The 10959-nt window shown below is 32.0% G+C and overlaps 2 protein-coding genes across 2 annotated transcripts; one reads left to right on the top strand and one right to left on the bottom strand.

The window, feature by feature from the left end:
* Positions 1-5651: 5651 nt before the first annotated feature.
* On the top strand, positions 5652-7791 carry LOC140812976 (transcription factor bHLH30-like). Its single transcript, XM_073171366.1, has 2 exons — positions 5652-6312; positions 6997-7791. Exons 1-2 carry the CDS (start codon positions 6052-6054, stop codon positions 7474-7476), a joined length of 741 nt encoding a protein of 246 aa, XP_073027467.1. The 5' UTR covers positions 5652-6051; the 3' UTR covers positions 7477-7791.
* A 118-nt stretch (positions 7792-7909) lies between these two features.
* Positions 7910-10226, bottom strand: LOC140812975 (ABC transporter G family member 10-like). The gene has a single exon (XM_073171365.1). The coding sequence runs from the start codon at positions 9939-9941 to the stop codon at positions 8133-8135; it is 1809 nt and encodes a 602-aa protein (XP_073027466.1). The 5' UTR covers positions 9942-10226; the 3' UTR covers positions 7910-8132.
* Positions 10227-10959: the final 733 nt, after the last annotated feature.

Below are 10959 nucleotides of genomic sequence, written 5' to 3'. Positions count from 1 at the left end.
AGAAAATGTTTGTATGTAAGTGATTTCATTGCAAACATTTAAGTTATTTAATCAATTTTCAATATATGATGCTAAATACATATTATTAAATAATATAATATCTATTAATTAATCTATTAAATATATGACTTTCATTTGTGAGCTTACTATTATATATTTTTTTTTGTTTTACAATTTGTCATGTTAATGTTGTTATTTAAGTCATTTTTTTATGTTAGTTTAATAAGATCATTAATAGTGTATTTAACTCAATCAAACTAATTATTATTTTAATGTACTTTTAAATTTAATTTTAATTACTTAAATGTATATATTGCCGTCAAATAATGATAGGAAGACAAAGGGAGATGAGTCGGACTAAATAAAAATAAATTATTAATAAATATTAATGCCATACAAAATTTCTTTCTCTCATTTAGAATAAAAATATTTTCAAACTCTTTATGTGTCAATATAGATATGTGATTGAGAGAAATGTTTGTATGTAAGTGATTTCAAACACTGTTTTTAAGTTATTTAGTCAATTTTTTTATAAATGCTGCTAAATAAATATTACTAAATAATATGCTCCATTTGATCATTTTGTGTTCTTGCAATGAGGAGTTTTTTTTACCATAGCGTTAACATGTTTGATTGTTATATGTCATTTGTATTGATCATGTAATTGTTTTTGGATTGTTTATGTGATTTGTTGTTTGCACGAAGAAAAGAGAAACAAAATCAAATATCCAACAAAAATGGTTATTTTTCAATTTTTTATTGTTGAGATATTTTGTTAATTTTTAAACACATAATGCATGTTTTCTCTTTGCTTAGATTATTTAGTTTGAAGTGACTTATAAAATATTAAAAAAATTGAAATATTTCTTCGTTTTTACGTTATGTCTCAGAATATCAAGAGATAATATTTTTTATTTATTGAGACAATTGTATTTCCAAACTTCTGTCCATAAATCAATATTTAATTTTTTTTACGACATTATTATATTCTCTAATCAATTTTTTTTTTTACTTAGATTGATAGAAGACATTTTAATTTGAGTTTTTATGTTCTTGCTTATATTATTTTTGTGATATTATCTATTATGAAAATAATAGGTGAACTACAAAATTTGGTAGGTCTAAGAGTCCTCTGATGAACGACAAATATGGATAAATTATTAAAATATATAATATCCAGTAGATTTTTGGCATTCGATTTTGTTCTAATTCAATGATTATGCATGATTCTAAGTTTTAATTATATCACAAGTTAACACATGCTTTGTTGTTGCTAGATATATTTTGTCAATAGTATAATATTTTTCTATGGTTTAAGAAAAATTGTGTGACTTTGTATTATATTTTTACGGCTCCTTTTCTAAATGGTTTTCTTATGATTTCAAGGCACCATTTTTCATTTGTGTTTTTTTAAAGAAGTGGAATGAATATCTATAAAACGATGACATTAATAAGGTGTCTTCTCTTTATTTGAAAAAAATATTGAAAAATTTATACAAATTATGAATAATATGAGTTAATATTTAATTTGAGAGTGATTTATGCTTTTTATTGCTCGTATATACTTCAATTTCTTTGTTATTGTACTAAATAAATTATTTTTAAACTTTGAGTTATCATTTTTTCCTTATCGAGGTTGTTTGTGTTATGATTTTTTTATTCGTTTTGGTTAATATTGTTGGCGGTAATTGATTTTTCTGATATTATATGATGTGTCTTGTTGTTTATAAAAATAAGTATGAGAGTATACCAATCAAAGCCACGTATTTTGGGTCTTCTTTTCTACGAAGAGAATAATAAATGGTTTCTGTGAATTATATAATTTTTTGGTTTTTCATACATATAGTCTACGAAATGCGTCAAATTTTGAACAAAAAAGTTAAGACAAACATAGTGAATGAAAAAAAAATAAACATGTTAAATAAAAAAAATAATGTTGTGTATTACTATGTTGGGTGCAATAATTGTCCCTGCTTGGTAGAGCGGTCGAACCGTGGTGCTTGAGCTACTGTGCGGTTTAAAAGATTTGAGTTGCACCATTACTACTAGCTATAGCTTTTGGTAAAGCGGCAAGCGCTCGGCCCTACAATTGGTATCAGACGATTCCCATTGATTGCGAATAGTGCAATTATTGAGAGGTAGATTGTTGGGTGCAATAATTGTTCCTGCTTGGTAGAGCGGCCGAACCGTGGTGCTTGAGCTGCTGTGCAGTTTAAAAGATTTGAGTTGCACCATTACTACTAACTATAGATTTTGGTAAAGCGACAAGCGCTCGGTTCTACATACTATGTCCTAATTTCTGTATGATATAATTCAAGCACATTTTTTTATAGATATTTGAAATTGGGTTCAACTAAGTAACATGAAACATATATATTAAATCATATTTAAAGAAAAATATTAAGATCAAGAATGATTCAGATTTAAATTTAAACGAAGCACAATGAAGAAGAAATTGAAGAATTGTATGTGTACATTAAGTGTTATATAATGATTATGTTGTTACTTCATGGTTGTCCGACATATGAATGTCATATAAAATGTCAATATTTCTCAATAAAATAGTTTTTCAAAAAGAAAAAATTCTTCATTCAGGAAAAAAAATACATAAAAAACAAATTGTGCATAATTCTCATTCTATTTATAATGGTATGAGAACAATTCTAAAACTTTGTTGACACGATATAATAGATCAATTTTGTGCATTTTATTGAGACATTAAGCCAGTTTCACTTTATTTCCTCCAATATTATCTCGATATATTTCGATGTGACTACGAGATTGTTTTTGTTTTTTTTTTAGTCAAAGTGTCTAACCACTAATTCATAACATATATGATGGTATCATAGAAAACTCCTCGTCCATGAAATCTAAATGGTTATATTATTAGATGAGATATTGAATAAGACAAATACTTTGACATATATTTGAATGATATCTCATATGCATATCTTAATTACATTATTCGTATCTCTTCTCAATATTTTTAAAATACAATAATTAAGTTTGTATATCGTTCCACAAGATATAAAATATTATAAAACAAAATATAAACTCGATAGAAGAAAATTTATTTTGTTTCAATGAATAATATAATATTACGTTCTAAACGCAACAAATGAGATTGAAACTATATCATCATCATGACATAATGCACGCAATCATTATTTCAAAGCTTCCAAAAAATGACGATGAAGACACAGTGATTGAGAAATAGTTGTTAAAAATTTATTAACCTTATAGCTATATATTTATAATATTGATACTAAATATATAAAAATAATATCACAAATATCACAATATTTGAAGAAGGTGCAACACCATTCATTGGTTATGTTGTTGAAGAATATATAAGTTATACATACTTTTAGTCACAGTGAAAACTTATCGCGAATAAAAGCATTTTTTCTTAGTTGTTATAGTTGATGATTGTCAAAAGCTGAAAAATCATTTAACAACAAAAAAATAGCCAGAAAACTAAGATTATCAGATAAAAACAATGTAGAAAACCGAAAAAATGTCGTGATAAAGAAGCAAACTATGAGCATGTCAGATCCCAGAGAAGGATTGTAAATAACATAATATATGTTAAAGACGATCAGATACTTGCTGAGCATATCAAAATAGTTATATGCATATTATAACAAACTACGACAAAGAGTTGTTGAGTTCTCAAAATCAACCAAGAAGCATATTTGAAAGTGTGTCAAGTGGATAAAATAATTTCTCTTATTCATATACCGTCTATGGTCATGATTTTTTTATTTTTTATGGCTTAGTTTGTTTCAGTTGATAAATATTATTAGTCATGTTTTAATTCATTTAAATATTATCAAAATTTCGCACATATATTTTCAGCAGTTTAAGTTTTTACGTGCGTTTACTTTATATGGCTTGGTTTGTTTGAGTTGAGAAATATTATTAGCCATGTTTTAATTCAAATAAATATTATCAAAATTTCGTACATATATTTTCAGTAGTTTAGGTTTTTACGTGCAACGCACGTGCATTTTTCTAGTATGTAATAAATAATACAAGTTGTCAAACCAAGTAATAGCATTTGTCATAATATATATATATATATATGTATGTATATATATATATATATATATATATATATATATATATATATATATATATATGTGATGAAATCATCATGCATACTTGAACCTAATTTGCGAACATGGAACCCAACATCTCACATTTTAAAATATTAAAGTTGGTGGTTGACTCTTGTTTACCTTATAGTATTTGGTTAGGTAAATTATAGGTTTTCTTGTCATCAATATAATAATTAATCTTCATTTGCAAATACATTAATTAATTAACTTTTTGTTAATGACAAGATAACTCATAGTCGTTATATTTTCGGTACGCATTGGATAAATCATTGGATCAACGCATTAGCGTGCAAACCACGATAACCAACTAAACTATACTTGACAAACTATATGTGATAAGTTTTTCTCGTTGATAGCAGGAATCGAATCCGAACTATTTTTGGTCAAATGTTCATCTACTCCACTAATTCAGACAAGAACAATTAATTAGCTTTCTTATTAGCATTTGATCTGACATTGGATTCCAACAAAACTTCAACGATCATTTGGAATCCTATGTCATATATAACACTAATAAATTGCCAAACTATTTAGGAAAGACGTCCCATTGATAAAGGTGACCACAAGAGTCAGCTGGTTAATCATTTGTTGAACGAGTGCTGTTGACCATTTGGCTGCCTTCATTTCAATTCATTTAATTTCAACGAGGGATTCGAAATTAACTCCACGATTTGAAATTAAATAAAAGCAGAATACTTCAAAAATTACCTAAACAATTAAACTATATATATTTATATCAAATATTTGAAAACCGAAATTCATCTACTCCTCTTTCATCGACTAAACATGTATATCTTAATGTTCAATTGCATAGTTTATTCATATGATTCTAAACAAGATTAAGTTTTTAAAAATTAAAAATTTTTAAGCTCAAATTTAAGTTTACATCGAGTTTTAATCTGAGATCGTTGCATTGAATTAAGGCAAATTCTTTAACTCTGAGTGGCACCGAAATTAATGTTATATATGAGCAAAGTCGCTAAGTTAATCACGATAAGTGAAATGTGCGAGTATAACATTCGCATAAACGCGACTACACAATGATTTTATATATAAATAACTTTTTATTCGTCCAACTTCTGCCAAAATTGTATTCCAAGTTGCAATAAGAGTCTGTATGAACCCTTATAAATCACTTCAAAATATTTATTTTTAACCGATGTGAAACTAGGATATGGTTCATGTCATCATATTTTGAATAAGTTTGTTATTACTTTATATATGAAAAAGATCATTTTATTGTATACTTGTATGAATTTACAGTACTCCAACAGATGACAGGGCTAAAAGAAAATTACTGGTTCATAAAGTGCAAAAAATATGTAATTATTGTAAAGGGCTAAAAGAAAATTACTGGTTCAAGGCGACTTGTGTATTGTTTTGGAGTTGGTAAAGAACGAGTTCACACTGAAATTACTGACGACTAGTATTTTAATCCCCGTGCAGGGAAAAAGGGACATTGAAATTTGATGAACGGCCTAACTTTTGAAGAGATTTGGTTTAAATAGTTGTTTGCACACAAGTTTTTCTCCCAAAAACATGGCCTACAGGGACACCAAAGGGCGCATAGAGTTAATGCAGCGATCAAAAAGTAGCAGTCAGGGCCCAAGTAAAGGATTCTAGTTGACATTTGAGTGGAAATTTTGCATCCATCATCTGTATTATTGTGCTTTTATAACAAATCTTCGATATGGTTTCCAAAAGATTTCGCCAGTATCCCATTTTATGAACAAAAAATCCAGCGCAATTACTACAACCCACAGTTCTCGTATCTATCATTGGTTTATCCCATCAGGCAACTGAATTTATAGAGCAAAACAAGCTCTGCAATCCCATTTCAAGAATTATCACCTCTTTGAATCTGCCCCAAAATTCTTTTGCCTTCGCCTTGCAACGGCTGTGTTTTCTGATAAAAAGAAAAGAAAAAAAGATGGATTTTTGCAACAACTTTGACGGGTTTTCAGACAACTGTTTTGGGTTTCAAGAGGTTTCAAACGAGGGGTTATCATTGGTTTTGGATGGTAAGAGAGGAGAGCGTGTGAAGCCTCTCGTTAAGCCTGGACGAAAGGTAACCGGTGCAGAGAAGGCATTGTTAGCTTTGAGGAACCACAGTGAGGCTGAAAGGAGGAGAAGAGAAAGAATAAATGCTCATTTGACCACTCTTAGGGGTTTAATTCCTGGCACAGCTAAGGTAACGCAATATTAATTTGTTCCATTTTGTGTTACTTCAGAGCATATAATTCTCTCGCAAGTATTTTTATCTCCCTGGGATCTCCTTGATTTTGATCATAGTGCGCGCGCAAATGTGTTGTAGTATTGCTATAAGAAGTTTTCTTGATTTATTTGTAAAGTTTCATTCCTATAGCTGTCATCTTACTCAAAATTATTTCCAGCAGACCACTTTGTAAAGAATTTATATTAGATTATTTCTTTGCTGTTCCTTGCTTCAATCAGCTGGCATTTTTGTGGTTGATATCGATGTTATCTCAAAAAGTTTTGTCTACGAACATTTTAAACTTTACCCGTATGTTAAAAAAGAGTTTTTGCACTTGTTGCTGTCAAGATATGCTTGATAGGATAGACGTACAGAGAAGGTATCTCATATCTGCTTGTTATCATAATGAGCTTAGATAATCATGAACTATTAAAATCAACATCAAAATGGAGGAAAATGCTGTGTTCTTTTGTTTTTATGAGGTGAAGAGATGGAGGGAGTGATTAAAAGACACGATGACCTAAATCATTCACCATTTTCAACTTTCAAAAATGTCGTCCTTAATCTTTTTCGAAATTTTTGAATAGGTTTTTTCATTTATATCACCCCAATTTGAATATTATTGTCAAATTGGTTGATCATTTTAACTTTCTTCGGCAGATGGACAAAGCAGCATTACTTGCTGAAGTAGTAAATCAAGTAAAGGAATTAAGAGACCATGCGACTGAAGTTACTAGAGGCACGCTCGTGCCAACAGATATTGATGAATTGATAGTAGAACGAGAAGACCAGGACGATGAAAATTCCGTTTCTATACGAGCATCCCTGTGTTGTGATTTCAAAACCGAGCTTCTATCCGATATAAGAGAAGCCATTGAAGCTCTCCCTTTAAAAACAGTAAGAGCGGAGATTGCTACCTTGGGAAGTAGAATGATAAATGTTTTTGTGATTGCTGGATGCAATGCTGATGTGGAAGGATCCCAACTTCTTGTTGATTCTGTTCGTAAGACTTTAAGGTCTGTGCTCGATAAATTTTATGAGTCAGAAGAATTCTCATCAAGAAATACTATGTCTGATAAAAGGAGGAGAGTTTCCTTATTCAGTTCTTTGAACTCACCTTCTCACGGAGATATATGGTGATATGATGGTTTTAATATAGGTTCTTCTGTTCGTTTTTTATTATCAAGGACATTGGTGAATAAGTTGGGGATTTGTAATCTGCGGGCATAAGCCTTGGCATGCATATCTTCTGCTTTTTTGTGGAAAGGGATGTGCATGCCTTGTCTTATGCCTGCATTTGTAGTGGTATATATATGTTGCACTAAGTATTACTTGTTTTTAAATTTCATCTTTATAGTGAATTCTGCTGGTGGTGATTTCGAAATTTTTTTCCTGCTGTGCTTTATATCGCATTGTATTTAAATCAGAATTGTGTAACTGCAGCAACGAAGACTGGATCCACTAGATTGAAGTAACCTGCCAAAATAGATCATATACGTCCGTCCTCGTTCTTGTTGAGTTTTGTTGGCTTTTGCTGTGTATCGTAGAAGCGGTCGGAAAATCTTAAACATGAAAAATAAAAAACTTTCTGTCGATTTAGTTTGAAGACAATGAAATGAGACTGAAAGGGTATAAATGAATCTGAGTTGTATCTCCATCTCTTAAAACATCAATGCTAATGCTTATGAGGATTCTCTGAAAGAGCAAGCCGTGCACTACTCATAAAGAAATGATTTTGTGCTTGTTGCAAAATGACAAGTGAACAGGCGCTTAAAAGCAAATGACTTGAAAGTACATTAACTTGCGGGTCTGTATGATCTGTACCAGAGACTCAAAAAACCTACGAATCTGTAACAAAAAATGAAACACGACATCACGACCAAATTATTCCATTTCTGTGACTCCTTCAAACTTTGCCCCATCAAGAATCGATCCCCATAAATTAAACACTGGCCTTCTATAGTGTCTAAGCACCTCAACTTCCCCTGTTCGCCTCCATACTCATTGATCATTAAACATTCAAATGGATACTTGAACAGGCTCAGGTACTGCATGAATTTCCAATACTTGGGTATTGCATCCTTTGATAGAAAGTATCCCGAGAACAGGAAAAACGACCCCATAATACCAGCGACCAGAGACATTCCCATGATGAAATTTGGCACCAGTGCACTGAAGCACGCTACAAAAGAGTTTGACATCAAGACAACCATCCAAACTACTAGAAAGAAGTAGAGAAATCCATCAATTTCTCGCCTCAACCCAACAAGCCAATATACGGGAGTTGCGTAGAGAATAGAAACTACTAGTAGGAATTGGAAATACACTATGGTGTTTGCTATGATGTAAGAAGATACTCTATATGCTCCCCTTGAAGTCTCTCTCATTAGAATTATTTTTTCTTGCAAGAAAATTGGAAGAGCTTCCGTTGTTGATGACATTAAGAATGTAAGACTAAAGGCAAAGAATCCCAATTGGTTTTGCACCTTCGTTTTCACGGAGTCACTGAAGGCATTGATGAAAATCGTCCCTAACATGATTCCCACCAGTGATGCTTGAATCATCCTTGCTGCGAAAAGCTGTTTGGTTCTGAAAATGTTCAAGGAGAATCTCTGGCTGAGAATCAGCACCTCTTTGAATGGGGAATTGCAGTATGATATTCGATTTCCTTCTGTATTTTTGGAGATACAATCACTTTCTTGCTGCATTTCGTAAGGTTTGACGTCATTTTCTTCTTTCTGCAGGCTTTCTATCATATCAACTGCAAATTCAAGCACATTTACATGCCGAGGGATGAAATGGCCCGCAGAGTTAAACCGTTCCTCTAGGAGATGCAAAGAACCGTCGTGAAGAACCACGCCATTGGATAGCAGTATAACTTTCTCGAATAATTCAAGAATCCGAAATCCCGGTTGATGGATTGTTAGTATTATCGTCTTACGTTGGTTCTCGGCCATGGATTTGAGAATCATCATAACATGAAGAGCAGAGGCCGAGTCAAGTCCGGAAGTAGGTTCATCAAGCAGAAGAACTGCAGGGTTATGCACTAAATCCAACCCAATGGACACTCTACGCTTCTCGCCCCCTGAAATTCCACGGCTCGATTCACTCCCGACTCGGACACCAGCAATGTGCTCCAGTCCCAGTTCCTTCAGCAGCCTTTGGATTCGATTTCTGACCTTATCAGGACCCGCTTTAAGCCTCAGACGTGCATTGTAAGTCAGCGTCTCTTCAACCGTTAGGAGTGGAAAGAGAGCTTCATTTTGCGTCACATAACCTGATACTCTGCGAAAATGTTCTTCGTCCATAGGCTGGTCGTTGACAAGAATCTGACCGGAAACCCTAAACGGGACTATCATCCCTGCTAGAATTTCTAGTAATGTGGTTTTCCCAGCTCCACTTGGACCAGTAATCGCTGTAAGTTCTCCCGGTTTGGCTTCACAATTCACATTCTTCAAAATGCACTTAGCATTGCAGCTTGAGCCCTCTCTCCACCCAAGCCAACCATATCTTGGAAACAATGTGTATGATAAATCTTTAGTCTTTATTTTATATTGAGCAGTTTCTTGGTGAACAGAATATGGTTTCTTCACAGGCAACTCCATAGCCCGAAAATTGGAAGAAAATGGATCAGAGGGGAAGATGGGCTACTTAATCTCGAAACTGGCCTTTATTTATATCAGTAAATCACAAAGGTGATGCTATGCATCATGCATGTACTTCGTGTTGAAGAAGTGTGGAGTCAATTTCACGTGGTGGCAGCCAATGTTGTTGATTCTCGTCCATATATCGCCACATTGAAGAAATGTAGGTTAGGGCGCTGCCATGCAATTCAAGCTCTCTTTGCATCATAAAGCAGATTGGATGATGTCGGTTATCATGTGCAGAATCGAAGCTGGTGAAGTTCATGTGTACCCAACTTGAACTGTAGGCCCCTCTTTTACAGAAGGAGAATTCCCTCTTGCAAGGCTGGCGAGGGGACACATGAAAAGTGTCACCCTTGTCGAGTTGATTTGCTTCAATATTGTTGTGATAATCGACGGTTTCAAAAGTTGTAATAGTAGAGTGTTTTTCATGTGTACTAAACTAAACAACTGAAATTGAAATTAGTGATGCATTGCCGAACAAGAAAAATTAATTATTGATTTTTTAATCGCCAAAATTTAAATATATAACGAAAGGACCAAAAATTGGAGTTAGTACTGTTTATCAAATGACCATTTCATTCATGTGTTTCGTGACTGTATTCGACCCGAACTCAACCCAAAAACTCTCAACCCGAACTTAAACCTGAATCAACCCGATCAACCCAGAAATCCGTATAACCCGATTTTGAATTTTTTAAAGAAAATTAAATAAAATAAAATAATTAATAATATTTTAATTTAAACACATAATAACAAAAGCTCTCTCATATATATGATTTAAATTTGAAATTTTAATCTTAGAAAATAAAATATATTTACTAAATCAAACAAACTATTATTTAAAAAATAAAAAAATGTTCAAAATAAATACTAAATTATGAAAATTTATCATATAAATATACAATAAATATTTTTTTTGACATAAAATATATAAAAAATTAAGGCAATATTTATTAATTATATATATATTTTTTAA

Source organism: Primulina eburnea, chromosome 14, assembly GCF_022965805.1.
Source record: "Primulina eburnea isolate SZY01 chromosome 14, ASM2296580v1, whole genome shotgun sequence".
NCBI lineage: Eukaryota > Viridiplantae > Streptophyta > Magnoliopsida > Lamiales > Gesneriaceae > Primulina > Primulina eburnea.
Note: the sequence above shows the minus strand (reverse complement) of the source record. Positions and strands in the feature narration are given on the sequence as shown.